The sequence below is a fragment of the Pyrus communis genome, chromosome 9 (genome assembly GCF_963583255.1).
Source record: "Pyrus communis chromosome 9, drPyrComm1.1, whole genome shotgun sequence".
Taxonomy (NCBI): Eukaryota; Viridiplantae; Streptophyta; class Magnoliopsida; order Rosales; family Rosaceae; genus Pyrus; species Pyrus communis.
Window position 1 is genome coordinate 3,983,657 of NC_084811.1, and position 23,031 is coordinate 4,006,687.

Sequence of the window (23,031 nt, forward strand, 5' to 3'; positions counted from 1 at the left end):
CGTCATTTTGTTTGCCTTAATCAAGGGAAGCACAATAAAATTGAATCTGATAGATCTACTCGATGGGACTGCAAGGTGATTTTTTGAATTCGACTCTTTGCTTTGGATAATGCGCTCTAAAGCTCAACCCTGTTTGTTTTTTCTCTTTCCCTAGTTAACTTTTTTATATCATAGATCGATGTATTTTTTTTTTTAACCTGCCCAGTACAAATTTTTCAATATTCTCGAAACACAAAATTGTATATCACATGTTATTATATAATTAGAAAAAGTTTAATATAGATAAAAAATTACATGTCATAGAATTAAAGAGAAAAAACATACATCTAATTATATAATAAAATATAATTTACAACTCCGTACTTCAAGTATACTAAAAAATCTCTCTCTAAACATAATAACTCACACGATGATGAATGTAAACTGTAAATTACTTTTTGCGTGGTTCCCAAGCCCCATTCTCCTCGTTCATAATATCATCAAATCTTACACAATGGTATGAGGATTGAGACAAACAAAAAGTCTAAAATATCTTATTCAAGTAAACTTTAATTAATCATCTAAAAGGCTGCTTATTTATGTAATTAATAAAGCTTGTAAATTAAAGGAATAAAAGTCTCTCCAAAAATGAAGGGGTAGAAGATTTTTATAAGCTCGTTAATCGCAGGCAAGTCAATGGATTATTTGTGCCTTAATCTATAACTTTCAAATCTAATGTGATTATTTAAGTTGAAATTTGAAAAAGGGACACCAGCCAACAAAATCTAATGATGAAATACCAAGGAGTTGGTTAAGTGGTTAGGAATGAATTTTAGATTCGTATTCTACACGACATGTCCTAAGTTCAATTGTTAATATTAGTGAATTACATGATAGTTGTCAGGAAAATGCCGATATACTTATGTGAGTTTTCACGATTCTTAAAAACATGTAGTGACGAAATCACCCACTAATCTCATTTTGCCAAAAAGAAAAGAAAAACTAAATATAATGATCGATGTATATTAGTGTATATATATACGATAATGATGTTGTCGTTTTGCATTATAAAATCCAAACATAAAGTCCACAACTACAACCCAAATCCAAATCCACATCCAAATTTATAAGATAAGGTATACAAATACCAAAGGATAATATGCTCTATTCGAATACGGAGCATAATGACATCAAATGCATCTATCTTATTAGAGAAAACAACCTACCAACTGTGGCCCTAGTTTTATGATCAAAGCACATCAACAAATGGATTCAATGCATAGGGAAAGGGCTTACCAAGTAGATACAAATCATATACTAAGTGGGTGGGGCGTTTTTAGTATGCTTTTAAAATGATTAAAAAATGAATAAAAGAGCTTTTAGAAAAATTTTGGGTTTCAAAAGCACTTGAAGTGCTTTCTGCAAGAAACAAATAACTTGAAAGTACTTCAGTGTTTTTTTTTTAGATTCACTTGCATTCTTACTAAAGATTGGTTTTAAAACTATTTCCATCAAAAACGTTTTGAATTATTTTAAAAACTACTTTCAAACAGGTACTTCTAATTCAAGTGATGGAATACTAAAAGTGAGTCAAAGAGCTTGATTTAACTAAAGTATGGGCACAATAAGATCGTTTGATGTACGACTCTCTAGTTTACCTCTTTGTCCTCCCATCTCTAAAACCTTATGTTTCCTTAAAACAAAAAAATCAATAAATGCATACCAAGTACAAACAACACTTGAGTCACTAACCATAGAGTTATCATGATGTTTCATCTTTTTATTAACACCTTGTTTTACCTCACCTTGTCGAGAATATTTTTTTTTCTTTACCTGCAACATTAGACAAGTGTATCACATTCATAATCATGTATTGCTTACCTGCCATAGCAAATGCGAGACACATAATTTATATAACGGGTGAGTGAAAATTTTTCTTTGCCAAATCACCCGCACCTTCTATAATTCTATTAATAATATAGTTTATAGTGACAAATTTTAAGCATCCCCTCTAATTAATTACATTGTGTCATGGACCATAAAATAAAATGTTTAGGTTCATGCGTTTTCGTAGTAAATGTGTCTATGTTTATGTAAACAAGACATTATAAAAACTAAATACTTGGTTTTGATCATCTAAGTTAAAGCAGCACCATGTTTTGGTTGCAACTATTGAGATCATGATCAGATTTGGTAAAAGCAAGTTGAAAACAAGAGTATGGCTTAGTGGTGGCAGCTATCATCATCATCAACTGTGACTAAAAAAATAAAGATATTTAAGGCTAGGATGAGAGTTTGGTGAATTGATTAATAAGGAAATTACAGACTACTTCATGCACAAGTCTCTTTTGTTAAACATCACATTGAATAAGTTTAACGGAAACAATGAACATGCTTAAATAAGGGTGTGTGTGAAAATCACTTTTTATGTGTGAATCTGTAATTTACAAGTAAAAATGAATAACGTAGACTAAAAAGAGCCAAACAATGTTCATTTTTTCATTATAAATGTGGCAAAATTGCTTTAACTAGTCTCTTTAACTTTTCATGTCAACACCTAATTCAGCAAACTTCGAGCATTTCATTGTCAATCATTATAAAAAGAAAAACTCACCCATTCATTTCCAAAAATGGAAAATAATCCTCTCCCGATCCTCTTTATGGATATCTGGAAAATCAATCAATCATGTTCGTGTATCGTACATCGTGCGATCAGAAATCATTTAAAATTTAAAATTTAAATTGAATATAAATAGTACTTAACGAAAACTAACCGCATGATATACGATAAACGAACATGATTAATTGATCATTCGAATCCCCATAAAAGGATCCGGAGAGGATCCTTTTCTTCCAAAAACCACCCTCTCGTCCTTTTTTCCGTGGCTTACAGGTCCAACTTGAGTTTTTTTAATTTTTTAATGTTTAACTTCTGAGCAGTTGATCTATAAATTTAAAAATTTATTTTGTTATAATAGAGACTTTTATAGAGTTTGTTGGAGATATTCTAAGTATTATGTTCTGACTCTTCTCAGTGAGATCCTTACCGGATCCTCTGTGAAATTTCCTGAAATTTTCAAATTACATTCGTTTATCGTACATTGTATGTTAAAAAATTATTGTAAATTTTTTTATTTAAAATTAAATTTAAACAGTACTGAAGAAAACTGACTGCACAATATACGATGAAACATATATAATTAGAGGATATCCAATATCCTCATAAAGATGATCCGACACTTCTTTTTTATTCTAAATAGTATCATCGTGATATATTAAAAATACAAAAAAAACATTCACACCTCTTTTTATATTTGACTTTTATTTGAATTAATAAGAAAAAAAAATTAAGAAACAGAACTGACGCGTGTAAGAAAATCTGAATATGAGTGTACGGTAGTCGTTTTATAAAATTCAAAGGTAAATAGTTTAAGCTTTTTAAGGCATGAAAAGAAGATTTTTTTTTTTTTTTTTTGTTAAAAAACATGATAAGAAGATTGACCATGTGCAATTTAAGGGTAATAAATTCAAAGGGGACATGGCTTCAAGCTTTAACATTTGGTAGTTGAAAGCTGGAACTTTTACCCCTCTCTCTCTCTCTGTCTCACTCGCTCTGCATTGGTCCCCCTGCAACTCTGCTGGCCTTTCGCCGTCTTCTACGTCCACTTGGATTCTCTCTCCCTCTCTGTGAAATCATGGGTTCTCTTCGTTCGAGCTCAGTTACTAATTCTTGAGGCTTTATCTGATTTACCATCTGGATTGGTGTAATTTGACTAATCCAAGAAACTTTGGTTTCCCCAAAACCACGTTTCTTGCTTTCCTTTTGGGAATGCTCTGTCCATGATTGTTTCTATCTGGGTTTTGGGTAGGTGAGGATTTTGCAAAGATTGCTGATTTGTTTAAGGGAATTTAAACTGTTTTCTGGGTTCTTCGTTGAATGATAAAAAATTGAAAAGAATCAATCTTTTAACCCAAAGCAGCTTAATTTAGAGAGTTTTTAGGGATCTTTGGAACCCATTAAAGAATTACTTTGACTGCTCACTTTTTATGTTATTTTTTAAATCTAAAGTTCGCATATTTTATTTTACTTGCCGATTGAGACTTCAGTAATTAAAGTAAGATTTTATTCTGTAAAATATCTAACTCTGAGGAATGTATAAATTTATTTATTTTTCACTATAAGTTGAACTGGGCTTGTTTTATAGTGGGGTTTTTGGTTGGGAGTTGACGTCTTCAATCACTCCTGTCTCTGGCATTCTATATATACACCTATGTATCCATTTCTGGTGCTTTGAACTCAGCACTAATGGCTCGTTTACTAATCCGTTGTCGAAATCTTTAAGATCAATATGTTTGTGTTCATGAAGCTTTGTGCCATTTCAGAATAACAGTGATTTTCCGGCTCTTCACAATGCCTTTGTCCGAGCTTTATCGGATGGCCGGAAGGGTTGATTCAAGTCAAGATTTTGAGTAAGTTTCTGTTCCTAAATTTTACATCTTTGCAGTTTTGCTCCTTTTGATTCATGCCATTGACTTGTGTTGTGTTTTGAGTGTTTTCCCATTTAACATTTGAACATTTTGTGGATTTGTTGTGGGATTTTAATGCAGAAATGATTTTCTTGAGTTGGTATGGGAAAATGGTCAGGTTATGATGCAGGGTCAGTCCAGTAGAACTAGGAAGAATCCGTCTTTTAATAGCTTACCGTCTTTTAGCAACCCGAAAAATCGAGATAGAGATGTAGGAAATGGCAATATTGGGAAGACAGGAAAATTTGGGTCTGTGGTGGATTCTGGATTGGATGAAATTCCGTTGTCAGTGCCATCTTCTGAGATGGGTTTGAGTGAGGATGATGACATGTTGCCTTGGTTGAATTATTCCATTGATGAGCCTTTACATCATGAGTACTGCCATGATTTTTTGCCTGAATTTTCTAGTGCAACCGCAAATGAGGCTTCCACCAATCACAATCTTGCCTCGATCGATAAGAGGAGTAGTTCTAGTCAGGTGTTTAGGGATTCCAATTCCAATTCTGCACATGAAGGTGCTTGTTTGCAACAAGGGAATGTGGGAAAGGTTCCTTTGAACGGTGGTGCTGATGTTAGCAGACCTAGATCTGGTGCTACTCAGTTGTATTCGTTATCATCGCAGCGATCCCAAGCGTCGTTTCCATCTTTTAGATCAAGGGTTTCGGATACTGCTGGTGATAATACGAGTAGTGCCACTCATCGCGGTGTTGGCAAGAATTCAACTCAGATTTCATCTGCAGGCGGGTCTCCTGGAATAAAGATACCGAGGCCAGATCCAGTAAAGCCTAGCAATAATAATCCATCCATAGTGAACTTTTCCCATTTTTCACGACCAGCTGCTCTTGCGAAAGTAAATGTTCAGACCAACGGTGTGATGGCTGGTTCAGGTTCATCAAGCATGATAAGGATTGCAAATAAGGACAAGTTTTCAGCTGCAACTAGTAACAATCTGCCCGAGTCAATGCTAATTGATTCAAGCATTAGTGCACCAAAGGAGTCAAATTCACAATGCCAACAGATTCTAGTGAGATCCAGTGTTGAATTGAAACCAACAGAAGCTAAGCCTCTTGAGGAACCATGTACTGCTAAGCGGTCTGAGGGAACATGCCAAGAGGAAACCTCTAAGAATGACATAAATTCCAATCATATTCCTTGTGAAAGTGCAGTTAGGGTATCTCCAAATGGTGAAAAAACTGTGGAGCCAGTTGTTGCTTCTTCTGTTTGCTCAGGCAATAGTGTGGAGAGAGGTTCAGATGACCCAACACAAGCTTTGAAGAGAAAATTTCGTGAGACTGATGAGTCTGAATGCCATAGTGATGTAAGTTGAAACCTTGGTATTCAATATTTCTTAGAGTTCCCTTTCCTGCATAAATTAAGGATTCCTCCTCCTGTGCAGGATGTAGAGGAAGAATACATGGGTGTGAAGAAAGGAGCTCATGCTCGAGGCATGGGTTCCAAGAGAAGCAGAGCAGCAGAAGTGCATAATTTATCAGAAAGGGTGAGCAAAACCAATCATTGATAGTATTTATAACAAGGAATGTGTTAGTTCCTTTGCAATATGCTGTTTGTAAACTCTTAAGATCATTAAACTGTGCTCATTCTGGATTTCTCTGAACAGAAGCGAAGGGACAGAATCAATGAGAAGATGCGTGCGCTACAGGAACTCATACCCAATTGCAATAAGGTTGGTTTTTATTCTTTTAAATGTTAACTTTTTTCTTCTTTCTGGACAGTTGCTTGTGATGTTTGGTGGACTTCAGAAGTTTTACAATTTAGTGTTAAATCAAAGATCTAAAGTAAATACTTCTGGAGTGAAAGCAATTTCGTAAAACAGTATTCATGTCTAGGGAAGTCTATTGATTAAATCTGAAATGTATCTCCACAATCTTTCGAACTTAACTTTTGTTTGAAACTTGGTTGCTTATTATAATAGATGTATCTGATAATTATGGAAGTTTAAACATGACCTACCATTGGTTGATATCTTCTGTAATTTGGCTATCCTGACATTTTCGTTATGACATATAAGGTGGACAAAGCTTCAATGCTGGATGAGGCTATTGAGTATTTGAAGACGCTTCAACTCCAATTACAGGTAAACATAATCTTTATCACTCCTTAACTCAGTCAACTTTCGATGTAATGTCCAACAAACTGGATGTTCTAGTATAACACAGTATTATTTCAATACCTATGCAGATGATGTCAATGGGAGCTGGTATGTATATGCCACCAATGATGTCACCACCAGGAATGCAACACATGCATGGACCCTGTATGGCTCATTTCTCGCCCATGGGTGTTGGAATGGGAATGGGAATGGGAATGGGATTAGGCATGGGTTTTGGGGTGGGTATGCCCGACATGATTGGTGCATCTTCTAGTTACCCTATGCTTCAGGTGCCCCCCATGCAAGGAGCACATTTCCCTGGTTCACATATGGCAGGGCACACCACCTTCAATGGGATGATGGGATCTAACCTTCAGATGTTTGGGCTTCCTACTCAAGGAGTTCCAGTGCCGATGCAACGTGCCCCCTTAGCTCCCTCATCGGCAGGTCCCTTTGTGAAGTCATCTGCAGGACCAAATGCAGGCAGTTCAGGCGGGCCTGTGGAAAATGTGGAATCAGCTCCAGTTTCTGGTTCAAAGGATTCGGTTCAGAACATGAACTCACAAGCGATGCAAAACAGCAATGCCAATAGCTCTATGAATCAAACATCTAGTCAGGTTTGTGTATTTACTTTGAAGTTGATTTTTGTTGAAAGAATATATGAATATTAGTTGTGGAGTTTGGTTGTTTAATTGATGCTTTATATCCTGGGGTTCTTTTTTAGTATTTACATTAGAGCATCCAACCCAAACCGATTAACAGTGGGTGAAAAACCCCAGGATTTTGTGTAAGTGTGTGCATCTCAACAGCTAAACAATACGGTATTGCAAGATGATATGATAATTCTCTAGAACCTTGGATTGTTGCGTTATCTTTGTGCCTAAATCAAGTGTTGTTCTTTGGTGTCACCAGGGCCAAGCAACTAATGAGGGATTTGCACAGTCCGCATTGGTGCGAAATAATGTTCAAGCAACTGATGTTAACAACAACAGAGCTGACGGATAACAGAAACGACGTTGTGTTTAGCCGAGCAGCTAGTGAGTGTATAAAGGCATTCTCCACAAATTTATATATTCACATACACAACAAAGTAATATTTCAATTTTGAAAGAAATTTGAACTTTATCTCCGCTTGTATGTTCAGGTTTCGGTTAACAAGCAGTTCTATCCGTCGTTGGAGGAGAGAAATCCATGTTGCAGCATCCTGAGATTGGACCTTTTTTGCTTGCTTCTGATCTGGGTAGATGCATTTTACAAGTGCACAAAAAAGTATGACCGAGTCGAAGAGTTTGATTGAACCATGGTAATTAACCATCTGAATTCAAATTTCAGGAGAGTGCAATTACATGTTGCACAGAATTAGGTACCTTGAGAAGACTTTGAAGTCCCTTCTAGCATTTGTACATTCACTTTGTAGCCGGTGAGGTAGCGCGATGCAAACGAATTGAGAATATACCGGGCTATGTATTAAATGTGTGTTTTTGGACATATTATAACAATTCTTTGAATTAATGAAATGATAGTAATGTCTGAATACATCTGTTGTACTCTCCATCTTTCTCTGAAGCAATGCGTTAAAAGCGTGGGGTGCAGGGCGTGGGCGAGGCGTCCAATGGATAGCCCACGCCTAGACGTGAGGTGAAGCCTCAAGGAACCTAAATTTTTTAATATATATATTGAGCGTATACATATATTATATTAAAAAGAAAAAATTATTAATCAATAATCATCCTGAGCGTACACATGTTATAAATATATATACATATATTATAATATATATATATATATATATATATATATATAATAGAGGATGAAAAGCACAATGAGCACACATAATAATGCAAGCAGACAACACACACATCCATTATATAAAAAAATAAAAATCAGAAGAAAAAAAAAGGCAGAGAGACGATAGTTAAAACCTACCCAAAATTTGGGTTTGGGAGTATTAAAAAAAAAAAAAAAAAAAAAACCCTGAGGCGTGCCTAGGCGGCTCTGACAACGCCTTCCACCCACTCCCTCAAAACAAAGACGGCAATCCTCATGCCCAGCCTCAGGGGATGCCTAGGCGAGCCTTTTAAAACATTGCACTGAAGCCATTTTGATGAAATATGGTACGATCGGTTTCTTTTATGTCCTGAATTTCCTTATTAATGAGAAATGTAAATACTTCGAAAGATAACATGAAGAATGTTTGTCGAAAATCTCGGGTTTCAAGTTTCCATGTTCAGTTATCTTGTTCCCGGTGGTTATTTGCAAACCTGCTGTTTTGCTGTTTTCAGCTCTCAAGCAATTCTTCATAAAACTTGATCTCTTGGTATGCAATCCTACTTTCCTTTCAACCGAAATGCACAACGATCGGAAAAATTAAGTGGTCTGATGAAAAAACTGATGCTTGCAACCTTAACATAAATCTGCATTTCATATTCACACTAAAATAACGTCTTTTTCCGACGAAAACTGACAACAATCAAGCCCCAAAACACAAACACTAATTACTAATTACAAATGAAATCACCAGCATAAGAAGGGCAATAAAACTAACAATATACACACCACATCACGCTATTGAGTATGACAGAGCTTATAAATCTTCTATATGCACACATCCTTTTAACATCAAACACATGCCAAGATTGCAAACTAATAATCCATCTCGTTATTTAACTTTGATATCCTCCTTGGTTCCGATAGCAGGATTTTTCGAGCTTGGAGATTTCCCACCAATGATAGCCTTCTTCGCCTTCACCAGCGAATGTTTTACCTTTGACAGAAGGTTGTTCGACTGTTTCTGAGAGGACTTAGCTGGAACTTCCTTTGGCAGGTCCTCGGGGGGTTTTGCTTGATCACCATCCTTGGTGGGAGGAGGCTCTACGTTCTGGTCAGGTTTCGCAACTTCGTCCATAATTTTCTCCAATCTATCAGCATCTGTTTTAACAGTTTCCTCTCCTTTCCCTTCTGATTCATCAACTTCAACAGCTGTACTGACTTCGTCCGGCTTCTCCTCCGCACTCTTATCTGTCTTGGTTTCAACATCAGATGGAGTCGCATTTTGTATCTTTTCTGCTGCTTCAGTTTCCACAGCAGGTTCAGCATCCTTTGCAGCTCCCTCAAATGATTTTTCTATAAATTCAGTGGGAAAAGTAATAGAGTTTTTGACATCCTCTTCAAGTACAGTTTTGTTTTTGTCATCTTCAAATTTCACATTCTTTGTTTCATTCTCTTCTGCAGGCTTTTCTGTTTCCACCACTGCCTCTTCTGTTACCTTCTCAACCACATCGATCGGTTGAGTTGAATCCTCAACTTTTTCATTTATCTTTTCATTCTCTTCAATTCTGCCATTCTTTGCCACCATCTCTTCTCCTCCACTTTCCACCTTCACTACCGCCTCCTCTGCTAGCTTCTCAGCCACATCAGAGCCACCTAATTCTTTCTTTTTACTCTCCTCAATTGGCAGAGTTGGATCCTCAGATATCACATTCCTCTCTTCATTATCTTCAGTTATGACATCCTTTGCCACATTCTCTTCTCCAAAATTTTCCAACTTCACTACATCCTCGTCTACTAGCTTCTCAATCAAATCACCTCCATTTAATTCTTTCCCTTGTTCCTCTATGATTGGTTGAATTGAATCCATAGTTACCAAATCTCTCTTTCCATCCGCTGCAGTCTCCACCTTCTTTTCTCCAACCTTTTCCAGTTCCACAGCTTCCTCGTCCCCTAGCTTCTCAACCACATCAACCCCACTTGATTCCTTATTTTCGTCTTCTTTAATTATTTGAGTTGAATCCAAAGGAATCACATTGCTCTTCTCATTCTCTTTGGTTTCCACACTTTCTTCCCTGACCTTTTCAGTCTCCACAGCTGGCTCTTCTGCTAGCTTTTCAACCACACCGACTGCACTTATTTCTTTCTTTTCGTCCTCAGTGGCTAACTTTTCTGTGACATCAGGTAGAGAAGCATCCCCTTCCTCTTGTACTTCAATTTGAGCTTCTCGACTAAGCGAAGCCTCCTCAAGATTTTCAATTAGACTAGGCTTGTTATCTTCATCATTTTTCGCTTCTTCAACGACCGTTGAATCTTCGACCTTATCAACTGAAGATCCTTCCTCTTTCACTTTTTCAACCTCCACACTTTCCTCAGGCCCAACTTCATCATGTTTCTTTTCTTGTTCCACAAGTTTGGGCTGTTCTGTTTTTTCCTCCACAGCTAGACTAGGTGCGTCCTTTGTTTCAGTTTTCCCTTCCTCCAAGACTCTGGTAGGCTCAGCCTTTACAGCTATCGAGCCTTCATCTTTCACCGTCTCATCCTCCACAATCTCTTCAGGCTCTACTTGCTCAGGTTCTTCTAGTTTGTCCTTCACTTCAAAAAACTCCGGTTCTGAGTCTTTAATCTTTTCTAGGACTGGTGCTATGGATCCTTCGTCCGAAGTGACCTCCAATGGCTCCTCTGGTTTCTCAATGGCTTCAACTGATGATGGAGGAGCATCAACTATCGTCTGTTCTTCTAGTTTGTCCTTCACGTCAAAAAACTCCGGTTTAGAGTCTTTAATCTTTTCTAGGACTGGTGCTATGGATCCTTCGTCTGAAGTGACCTCCAATGGCTCCTCTGGTTTCTCAATGGCTTCAACTGATGATAGAGGAGCATCAACTATATTTGGTTCCTCTAGTTTGTCCTTCACTTCAAAAAACTCTGGTTTTGAGTCTTTAATCTTTTCTAGGACTGGTGCTAGGGATCCTTCGTCCGAAGTGACCTCCAATAGCTCCTCTGGTTTCTCAATGGCTTCAACTGATGATAGAGGAGCATCAACTATCTTCGGTTCCTCCACTTGCCCTACTTCAATGCTATCTATGGATGGTTCTTTCGGTGCTTCTCTCACTACAGACTCAACTACACTTTGAACCTCTGCCGGGATCTCAACAGCATCAGCCACTTGCTTTGGAATATTGAGTGTTTCTGAATCAGGAATGGATTCATTTTCCGCCTTTGTTTCTTCTACGAGTGGAACATCTGGCACCGGAGCACCAACAATCTTTGGTTGCTCCACCTGACCTACTTCAATGCTATCTGTGGCCACTTCTTTGGGCAGTTCTCTTTCTAAAGAATCAATTGCACTCTGAACCTCTACCGGGCTCTCAACAGCATCAACCACATGCTTTGGGATATCGAGTGTTTGTGAATCAGGAACGGCTTCATTTTCCAATTTTGTTTCTTCTACAAGCGGAACATCTTGCGCGGGAGCATCAGCAGCCTTCTCAGCCTCAACTGCCGGAGGCTTGGATGGTGTTGCTAGACTCTCTAAATCCTCAGTTTTGTGCACTTCTCCTCCATTTTCTTTGGTTAAAGAAACACCATCTTGTTCGATAGCCTTTTCTCCTTCAATGGTCTTCTTCTCAACTTGCTGCAATGGTTAAGAATGATCAGAGGGAAAATAAATACACAGAGAAATAAACTAGCTTTCAATCACTTTTATTTTAAAAATTATGTAACTGACATGTAAATTCATTATTGCATTAATGCTAGGGACCTTGATCAAAATTTGAATACTAATAAAATTTCAATCAAAGAACATTAGTTACTAAGGACTGGATACTAATTTTTCCTTTAAAATATATATATGTGTGTGTGTGTGTGTGTGTGTCTATATCAATTGTTGAAGATCGTACACAGACACCACCCTTCATCTGCATCATCAGATTATTCATGATACGGATATATTTTCAAAACCCTATATCGAAAGTTACATACAGTACATCCCTATATATTCTAACTATATTATCTGATAATTAAGTTTTTGATTAATTAAACAGAAAAAAAGAATTACAATCAATTTAAGCATAATATCACAAGTTAAAACAACACGTAAACTTTGGACCATCTGAATAAACTAAACTAATAAATTAATTATCACGGTAAAAAACTGAAGAAACTAACCTCATCAGTGGTAGGAATTTGAAGTGAGGCAACAGTTTCAGCAGCCATGAGAGTGATCAGATTCAGCAGCAAAAGCTAACACTTGTTCTTAGCAGTAGTAAGCGAAGATTTGGTCAAGTTCAAGTAAAAAAAGCAGAAGCAGAAGAAAAAGAAGAAAAGGAAGAAGGGGTTGGAAAGAACCCCAAAAAGAAAGCAGAAACACGCTTTAGGGAAGCAGAAGAAGATGATGAACAGCTACCACAAACTGATGAAAAACAGGTTGTCAAATGGCAGGCCACACCACATGGTCTCCCACAGCAGCAATGATTAGGTTAGAAAACCACTTTGGTAATTTTTATTCATCCACACAAATATTGTTAGATAAATGGTGAGTGTGACAACAACTATAGGTTTTTTTTTCTTCTTTTATATAATGATATTGGAGAAAGTAAATCAGATTGAAAATCTCGACTTCAAAATAAATATTTTAAACGAACTAGAGCTGTAGGTTCTTTGCGTGTGATAGGGGTCATGAGATATGAAAGGCACCAAAACCTTTTGATATTTAACGGTCTAAAAATTATTGAGTTAATGTCGTTGGGGTCATGCCGACCATGCACAGTACAAATTAAAAAAAAAATATCCCAAGATCCACTTGGTGTACTTGTTTATATATATTTTTATTATTAATATTTTAGTAATTAAGACGTAATTTATGTATAAACGTTTTTTTAATCATGGAAAAGGACTTAGAGAGATGTTCGGCTATGTATTAAGTTCTACATGTTTTATACAAAATCTAACCGTTGATTTTTGGATCACTTAGTAGTTCATACTTGAAAAAAAAAATTATTTAGACAAACAAGGATTGAAAAGTCATAGAATTTGGAACGAAAGTGATTGCAAAGTCATGAAATTTGTACCCTTGGTCACATATGAATGGTTTGAAGATTAAGGTCTCTTGGTTTGCTCCTGAACGTTGAGTTTTTAGGTTGAGAATCAAGTGTCGAGATTCTAGATTTAAACATCAGTTTAGGGTCCAAGTTGCAAAAATCAAATTGCCAAGCGTTACTTCGACTCTATGACACATCTAAGTCCCATGTAAACCCCAAATCCCATCTCGAATTCCCTCACCCGAAGTTCTGAACACACGTTTAGAAATGGATGATTACTATGTGGATGGATGTGGTGGAAATTAACTGAACATGTTATCATTACTTGTTGGTAAAGTTTCATACCCTAAAGAAAAGGGTAAGTGTAGCATGTGATGTGACTGACAATTTGAGCCCACCAAATTGACCAAACGCAAAAAGAAAAAGCCCAAAAGCTACTTGAGGGCATCAAATCATATGGCTAAGCTTCATGTAGATGAGTCATTTTATTCTTTTCAAAAAACTATGGGCCTTGTTGAATAAAAGCCCATGATGGTTACAGTTGGGTTTGGGCCTTCTTGTTTTCATCTTGGCTTCTGGGTTTGAGAAGCTTTATATCCAGTATTACCAAGTACCCGCAAAGCCTAACCAGCCAAAAAAACAAAATTGCAGACCCAGGCATTCTAGTCACTAAGGTACCGTTTGGTACGTGGGACGGGACGGAACAGAATGGGATAAGGCGTTCCATCCCACGTTTGGTGTGCCTAAAACGGGTGGAACGAGCTGTTCCACGGGACGAGTTTTGGGTGAATTTTCGTTCCACCTCACCCCCCTGGAACGTCTCGTTCCACATCCGTGGAACACAAAATTATAACCTCTCCGTCTCCTTCTTCTTCCTCCTTGTTTCCAACCGAGGGCATCTTTGCCCCCGCTCCGTTCTGTTCCGTCCTGTCCGGTCCGGTCCGGTCTCATCCCGTTCTGTCCCGTCCCGTCTGCATACCAAACGATACCTAAAGGAACGTGTATTTATATTAAGGTTCTAAAAAGTGCTATACGCTAATTCATTCTTGTTAAATGCGAGTTTGAACCATATTATTATTAACTCATTGTGAAGTTAAGTACCCCCCTCCCATTAGTGTAGATAATACCGTTTGTTCAAAAAAAAAAAACGCTAGACGTTACTCGGGTAGTGGCCTAAATAGAGGCATCGACGATTTTTTTTTTTTTTTATTTATAAATTTTGATTAACTTTATTATATAACAATAAAAACATATAAATATGTGACTGTATAAGTAGTTATATTTACAAAAAAAAAAAAAAAAAATTATATGTTTACACTTGCACTTGGACACATAAATGCAAAATGGAAGGATAATTAAATTATTAAGCACTACAATTGATTGAATACATAAAATGAAATGTGCATTCAGAGTTATTTTACAAGAAGGAAAGTTTAGAGTTCTTTTACATGAAAATTATCTTCAGACTCTTAACTAAAAAAAAAAAAAAAAATTGAACCGCCTGCCCAGATCGCTTAAGCGGCCGCTTAATTGCCGCCTAGAGGTTTCATTGTTTTTCTAAACGCCTAGTCCCTAATCAAAATGCCTGCTTTCCGCTTCGGCCGCTTTTTCGAATAGTGATTTATATTACCAATAACTGAGGTCTTATCTGTAATGTATATGATAAGAATTGTTGTGTGTTACTTAAATACTGTCAGGTTGTAATGTTTCAATGTTCAAACAGTCAATTAATTATAGGATCGCCAGTTTGAAAGTGTCATCTTGTAACCCATTGAATCTTGACTGAATGTGTATGTTGGATAACTAGATCCAATCTCTAGGCTCAAACTAGGAAGATTTAGGTACGACGGTCACATTTCATGTGATTTTATTGATCTACGTCGAAGTGTTATGATTTGAGTGACCAACATAACTAATATTTTTTTATGAATTATGTATAATATAAATGAATTAGTAACACCACGTTGCATTAAAAAGTTTCTCATTAATATACTTTACAATGGTTTCCACCTATAAGAAGTTTCCAGTAAAGTTGCATTTACAAAAATGCTGATGCTGTTCAAAATTCTAAGTTTAAACCACCCAGAAAAGCATGATGTGATGTACAAACTCTAATCAAGTGTCAAGTTCTAAGTAGTCTTTGCTGAGAAAGCATCCTCGTCAGATTCTCTTTAGAAGGATTTCGAAGATTTTATAATTACATTCGTTTATCGTACATTATGCGGTCAATTTTTATCAGGTACTATTTATATTCAATTTTAAATAAAAAAATTGACAATGATTTATGATCATATATTATACGATGAACGGATGTGATTGAAAAATCCTAAAGATCCTCACAAAGAGAATCCGGAAAGGATCCTTCTGGATCTTTGCTTATATCAGTATCTGACAATTGTAGTTCACAATTATTGATATACGAACGTGTCCATTTCACAATAAAATTTGCACATTAACGGCTAGAAGTTCAAATACGTGTGGTGGTGGTCGCAATCGAGATTTGAGGAAGGGATGGATTTAAATTCGGCCTAATTATACTGGGATGGATTAGAGATTGAAGTGTCTGCCATGTACCTCCTATTTCTTTTTTATAAATTTGATTAGACACCTCTGAAAGAAAGTCTTGGTTAGGGATAAGCAACGATTATGCTAGACAAGTAATCGTGATTATTTACCTATAATCGTTTATGTTCATACCCGCATAACCTATTAGGTAATTGCATATACGGTTATATATATATATATATCCATAATCGTTTAAAAATGGTTAATTATACCCATAACCGTGTATCCATTTAACAATAACTGTTTACCCATTTAACCACAACCATTATCCGTTTATTTTTTTTTTTTTTACCCATTTTTTCTAGACCTGACAATTTCTTACACGACCTGTTAACACGACACGAAAACAACACGAAAATAACGGGTTTCGGGTCAACACAATAACTAATCGGATCATTATCAGGTCACACGATAATAACCCGTTAATAACAGGTCCTTAATAGGTTTACACGAGAATGACACGCATGTAACTTGTTTCGACGCGATAAGAAAAAAAGTTATTTTGATGATTTTAATTTTTTAAACCACTAAAAAAAACTTACTATAAAATGCAATAGATATAATGAATATGTATATATTGTTTATTAATTATTATTCTAATATTATTTTAAAATTTAAGTTTTATTTATTTATTTATTTTTATAGTATATTATAGGCAAAGATTGAGATTAAAAATCATAAAACACATTAAAAATAAAAGTATCAAGTAATATAAAAATACCAAACACAGAAAAAAAATTAGAATAATTAATTTATATGTGCTAAAAATATGAAAAAAATATACAAACGCTCATAGTCGCATCCTCTACGCTTTGAAAATGGGTATATGATCATTTGAAAATTTTAAACCATACAAACTCTCATGAATAGTAGTTTGAAGGGAGTTGAAAATAAACAAAATTCATAATCATTAATGTATAAGTCTGAAAGATGTGAAAGTATAATAAACGTTCATAATTGCATCCTCAAACACTTAGACGATGGTTACACGGTCGTTTAGATTTTTAAAACCCTCCAAATCTCATGAACAATGTTATTTATTTGAGTGCAAAATTAATAATAATTATTGTAGAAGTGTGAAAAATATAATCACTCGTAATGAAAAGCTTTACAATTTTCATGAAGGGGTCAACTCCAAAATTTGGTATGTATATACTAATTTAGTATTATGTTTTACATTTTTTTTGGGTCAAATTATGTTTTTCATTTTCATTTTTATTGATTTAAAATATATTTTTCTTAACGGGTAACGGGTCGGGTCATATTACTTGATAATATTAACAGGTTGATTTCGGGTCGGGTCATACTACCCGTTTACTTTAATAGGTATTACACGATACGACCCGTTAAGCTATCAAATATAACACAAAAACGACACGAACACGAGAAACACAACACGAATGCCAGGTCTAATTTTTTCACTCGTCTACATGTTTTTATTTTTTAACAACTTGAAAATTACAAAAGAAAAATTTGTCATAATTTTCGTTTTCTGACAAAATGTACATTTTAGCAATAAGATCACACACACACACACACACACACACACACACACACACCTTTAATGGATTCATTTGCATAGAGGCAAAAACGAAGGAAACTATCTTATAACCATTCATAAACAAATAAATCAATAATTAATCAGATAAGTATGAAATCAGAAAAGTAAAACGCACCTTGAGGGGCGAGAAGAGAGAGATGAGCGGCGGATATGAGGGAGAGATGAGCGGCATAGATGAGAGAGAGGGTGGCGAGGAGAGATAGATGAGCGGCGAAGATGAGAGAGAGGGCAGCGTTGAGGGAGAGATGAGTGGGGGACGGAGCGTTTGAAACTCTGAATTTAGAGGAAAGATTGAAAATTTAGGGTTTGTATTTTTAATTTTATTTTTAATTTTACACATTAAATTAAATGGGTAAATGGATACTCGTTATAACCGCTGGTAATACTCATAACCGATGGATACTCGTTATAACCACGGGTAATATCCATAACTGTCAATTTAAATTTTACAGATAAACGGTTATATCCATAACCGTTTGTTTGTCTAAACGTTTGCCCATAACTGTAACTGTGAATTTTAAATGGGTAGCTAACCGCGGTTACCCAAATCCATGGGTATTTTGCCCATCCCTAGTCTTGGCGCGCTGAAAATGTTGTTGTTGTTGGTTTTTTTTTTTTTGATCAAAAGGTTACAGATTCGAGTTGTGAAAACAACCTCTTTACAAAGTAAGAGTAAGGCTACGTATGATAGACATTTCCCCCCCAAACCCTCGTAAAGCAGAAAACCTTGTTGGCTTGGGGTCGCCATTTTTTATTAGACACCTCTAATCAAAATCTATTAAGGAAAAGCCCCAATGAGAATTTGACACCACAAATGAGAATCTTCTCCAGATCCTCTTACAAAGGATCCTGGGGATCCTCAAATCGTATCCGTTTATCATACATCGTACGACAAAAAATCATTTTAAATACTTTTATTTAAAATTAAATATGAATAGTACCTGATAAAAACTGACTGTACGATGTACAATAAACGGACGCGATTTGAAGATCTCCAAGATCCTCACAAAGAGAATCCGAAAAGAATCCTAATTCTGACACCAGTTCTTAAAAGCACACTGATTGAGAAGGCAATTTCTGAGATTATTCCCATTAGAATCTCAAATTAGGGGCAGGGGCATTCCCCCAAAATTATAAGTAATCATGTAAATGAGGCAAGAAAGTTGACTATCATTTCCCACCATAAAACAAAAGCAATTATGTAATTATTCACAGATGGGGTACAGAGGGAGCATTTCAACCAGACAAAGCTTTCTATAATTGATGGGATTAATTAATTTAAATGACAACCCTCAAACCCTTCTTATTATTAGTCTTTGCCTTCTTACTAAAGTCATCCATTTCCAGAATAATTTTCACATAATCAGTTGGTCTAGCAGTATTCGGTCTCTATTTAATTGGAGGAGGTGTTGGTTCTAGCATAAATAAATGTGAAAACATTTTATATAAAAAAAAATTCGATAATAAGTTATGATAAATCGTTATTCGTTGTAGGAGAGTTAACTGTGGAATGAATAGTGGCATGTTTCACTTGCCACTGTAATTTGCACCTCCCCTCTCTCTTTTCAACTTGATTACATGTTGCTAAACCTTATTAAAATAACTAGTACATGGGGATCACTGTGGAATGGATAGTGGCATATAATACCTAATGATGGTTAATGAGATCTTAAGCTTCCACATGTGGTACTTAGCGAACGTCACGATTCATGATGCTGATGTTCTCGTGTTTTTCCTGTCATCATCACTCTCTTTCGGACAAGATAATTAAGTTTCAGTTGTGGTTTAACTTAAATCTCATGAGAAAGCCATGTGCTTGTGTTTCCAACTGGCGCTAATGGGCCAATTGAGTAGATCACATTAAGGTCATCTCAAATGTAACCTTTCTGTCTCCATTCGATCCATCTCTCCAGCAACACAATGTGGAGTGTTTCCCGCAAATTTTCTTTTTCTTTCCCTACATTCCACACCTGTATTTTGCAGCACTTTCTAGCCATAAAATTTGGGTAGTTTGTGAAAAGGTTATCTATCTCATTCACAATCTTAATGCACAAACATGCATAATCACATAAAACCCAACCAAAAGCCTAAAAAATCAGGGATATTATTCTACTCTTGGAAAGAAAATGCAGGCAGAAGATCGAGGGAGAGACTACATGCATGCGTGCTCACATTGAGAAAGACTTTGCTAGCTGTCACAATGTTCATGTAACCCTGATCATATAAGTTATCAGGTCACCCGATGAGTGCTACAGGTCACATGATGTGTGCTATAGGAACACAAGGACATATTTCGATTGTTTGTGAATCTCCCCTCTCATATTTGGGGGATTTTAATATATAACCGGTTGTATCGCGTGATGAGATGAATTTTTCCTGCTTTTTGTCTTAATTTCAGTGGATTGAAATAACTGTTTGCAATTTAAAGGAATTTTAGTTAGCAAAAGAAGTGTCATTTCTTTGATTTTGGAGTAATAGTTGTTTTTTCTGTCAACTAGTTGTCTCTTTTTTTTTGAATTAGCTTATGAAAATATGGCTTTAAGGATAATGAAAATGAGGCATCTTTCAAAGGGCATATGGAGTGTGTCTCCCTCTATTTCAATGACTTTTTTTAATTACTATGACCTTCTACAACTCTCCTTTCGCTTCATGAATTTCATTTTACAAATTTCTCATCAACTAAGGCCTTTAGCATCGTGCCTTTTCCTTAGTAATTAGATGTTGTAATTTTACACTTGCTTAAATGATGAGTTTTTTTTAAGGTAGTACTAATAGTTATCTGAACCTGCCGCTTGATGACTCACACTTTGCCTAAAATCTGATAAGACTGCCTTGTTTCCACAGAATACGTAAACCTGAGTGGAAGATTTCTGTAAAGTGAACTCACACATTTATCTTTTGTAGACGAAGGAATGAACGGAAGAAGATAACCAAGTTCTGCATGCAATACATGTATGATTTGTTCATGTGATTGGTCATGGGTAGTTTGGCTAGATCACAATACTCGATCCATCGGAGTGCCACCAGATTAGGGTTTATCCTCCTCTTACACCTTATGTCACAAGCCGGACGCTTGCTGATACTTATCTCCGACGCAGTTGTAACCCTAGCTAAGATCAGACCCATTAATTCTTATCTGCTGCAAAACATGCTGTGTGACACGATATGCTGATGTATAATAAACTCTTCATAGATCTTTTTACTTGGTCAACATTTTGACTGGAATGCTAATGACTTCAAATCCATAGCGAAACCCTGACACAGTTAACGAGGTAGTTTAATTATATAGAAGCAGAAACATGCAAAAAGAAGAAGAAGGAAAAGGAAAAATGCACGGCCTTGATTTTAAGGGAAAGCCCCCAGCACAATGATGGTGTTGTGATGACTGTTTGAATTGAAAAATTCAGTCTCCCTTTAAAGAAAAATTTACACTATTTTACATGGGAAATAATTTTCACACAACTTTTTTTAGTTTCTCACATATTTTCTTTATTTCTAATTGTTGGATTGAATAAAATCAAACGTCCTCAGGGGTTAGGATTAAACATAGTTGTGTAAGAAGCTAAAAAAAGTGCTTATCATTTCCCCTTTACATAGCTGAGACTCGACTACAAAAGAAACAAGTCATTCAAAGTAGTAGAAAGGTATTTATCTGGCATGGGTTCAAATTATCGCGATGTCTCGTAGACTCTCTCTCTTTCTCTCTCTATGACCTTTTATTGGTGACCAAGGACACTATGGTGACGGTAAACTCTTTCAATAAAAGTTTCTCTCCCATATATTTTATTTGAACAAACGATATTACTTACATTAAAGGAGAGTGGGTGGACTTAGCCTCACAATGGGCTAGCAATCTTGTAGTTCAAATTCGCATTTGGCGAAAATTGAACCTAAGACCTTTCACTTACAAGTGAAGAAACTAGACCGTAATATTAAATGGTAGTTTCTCTCTCATATTTGGTCTTTTTCATTCCAAAATTAGTTATGTTATCATAGAATAGATATATGATTGTATACAACTAGTAGCGCAAATATTAAATGTTATCCTACTCCTATTCAAACGGTTATAATCTCTCCATTATGTCAACGAACATTGTGGACCATTATAATTAGCTAAGTTAATAATTAAGGCAATATATGGGCCTAAATATTTTGCTAATTGGTGATTAACAAAACCCCACAAATCCTTTTTTTATGCAATTTCAATTCGAAGCGTTCTTCCTTGAAGCTGATAAACTTGGGGGACCAATATTTTTGCCTTCATATAGTGTATGTTCTCGAGTATGGAATTGGATCCTCTCTGAGGCAAAGCCTCGAGATCCTCCTGACCCACTAACATGAGCCGTTGAATTTTGATCAAACGGCTACAATTATTATAACTTTAGAGGGACCCCCCTGTTTGTAGCCGTTAAATTTTAATCTAACGGTTCATGTTATTAGGTCAGGAGGTTCCCAAGGATTTGCCTCGAAGAGGATCGAATTCTCTCGAGTATATAGTCATTCATTCAATTCTACCTTTTTCTGTAGCTAAAGTCCAGCTCAGCAATTCGTACTATACAAATACACATTAATTTCAAGAAGTGATTATGGATTAGATCTGTCCCAAGCTTTGTCTGGCCATGATTACTCAAGTGTTTAAGAACTACGACCTTATGCTTTTGTCCGTGTGACGGTTGTACAGTAATCTGAACATTATCTTCACTAATATCAGCTTGGCCTGTTTATGTGTTTCTTGAAGCATAATTAGACTAAATGCATGCACCAAGAATCTGCAGGTAATTGCAGTTACTAATTTACCATGCCTAAGGTAAATGAACATTGAGTGAAGAATAATAGCTACCTTCTCTTATCTCGTTTTTATCTGCCAATAGTTTAATGATCAAAATGGTCTACCTTCAAGGCCATCCTTCAAAGATCTTCTAAGCAAAATCCAACCAGAATGTAAAACTAAATAGAAGAACCCCATGTCTTGATTAAGCACTGAATATCACACTAGTATTAATCAAGCATTTAATAGATTTATAATGGATTTTCCATTGTTGATTAAGCAATGAATATCAAACTATTAATCAAACAACTAACAAATTTCAATTTAATTAATTTGATTGATTTTTTTTCATGAATTATCTGGATGTAATAGTCTTGAGAATGAACAATTTCAATCTTCATGAAACATTAGACAACATACATATGAATGGAGAAGATAAAAGAGAAGATAGATAGTATTTCGTCGAAATAAGAGTAATGCTAGTTAGATTAAATTTTCATATCAAATTTTTATAAATTATGTGGTGTGTCATAAAATTGGAATAAACACGTTAATCAACACTTAAGTAATAATCCAATCATCAACCACCACATCACATAGTTTACAAAATTTGATCTAAATAGTTGGTTTCCTTAACAATATCCGAAAATAATTGAAATTACATGTGATGAACTATGATTTTTTTTTAAACCTTTCAATCATTTGATGGCAGAAG

The 23,031-nt window shown here is 35.8% G+C and overlaps 2 protein-coding genes across 3 annotated transcripts; one reads left to right on the top strand and one right to left on the bottom strand.

Moving 5' to 3' along the window:
* Window positions 1-3,538: 3,538 nt before the first annotated feature.
* On the top strand, window positions 3,539-8,152 carry LOC137744857 (transcription factor PIF3-like). Of its 2 annotated transcripts, XR_011069635.1 has the most exons (9): window positions 3,539-4,449; window positions 4,588-5,824; window positions 5,903-6,004; window positions 6,125-6,190; window positions 6,536-6,601; window positions 6,706-7,233; window positions 7,529-7,653; window positions 7,761-7,856; window positions 7,949-8,152. XR_011069635.1 is itself a non-coding variant. In XM_068484663.1 (8 exons), exons 1-7 carry the CDS (start codon window positions 4,391-4,393, stop codon window positions 7,619-7,621), a joined length of 2,151 nt encoding a protein of 716 aa, XP_068340764.1. In that variant the 5' UTR covers window positions 3,539-4,390; the 3' UTR covers window positions 7,622-7,653; window positions 7,761-8,152. The 2 variants fall into 2 exon arrangements, 1 of the variants encoding a protein (XP_068340764.1); XM_068484663.1 differs by having other exon boundaries at window positions 7,761-8,152.
* An 867-nt stretch (window positions 8,153-9,019) lies between these two features.
* LOC137744949 (uncharacterized) lies at window positions 9,020-12,849 on the bottom strand. The gene is made up of 2 exons (XM_068484772.1): window positions 12,551-12,849; window positions 9,020-12,017 (listed from the first exon to the last, which is right to left on the bottom strand). The coding sequence occupies exons 1-2, from the start codon at window positions 12,596-12,598 to the stop codon at window positions 9,276-9,278; spliced, it is 2,790 nt and encodes a 929-aa protein (XP_068340873.1). The 5' UTR covers window positions 12,599-12,849; the 3' UTR covers window positions 9,020-9,275.
* Window positions 12,850-23,031: the final 10,182 nt, after the last annotated feature.

What these genes read in the sequence shown, in the direction of transcription:
- LOC137744857 (XM_068484663.1), top strand. Translation starts at nt 4,391, where the DNA reads ATGCCTTTGTCCGAGCTTTATCGGATGGCCGGAAGGGTTGATTCAAGT. An exon ending in TCATACCCAATTGCAATAAG is followed by an intron (nt 6,191 to 6,535) that starts GTTGGTTTTTAT and finishes ATGACATATAAG; the next exon opens with GTGGACAAAGCTTCAATGCT. An exon ending in TGAATCAAACATCTAGTCAG is followed by an intron (nt 7,234 to 7,528) that starts GTTTGTGTATTT and finishes TGGTGTCACCAG; the next exon opens with GGCCAAGCAACTAATGAGGG.
- LOC137744949 (XM_068484772.1), bottom strand. Translation starts at nt 12,598, where the DNA reads ATGGCTGCTGAAACTGTTGCCTCACTTCAAATTCCTACCACTGATGAG. An exon ending in AAATTCCTACCACTGATGAG is followed by an intron (nt 12,018 to 12,550) that starts GTTAGTTTCTTC and finishes TAACCATTGCAG; the next exon opens with CAAGTTGAGAAGAAGACCAT.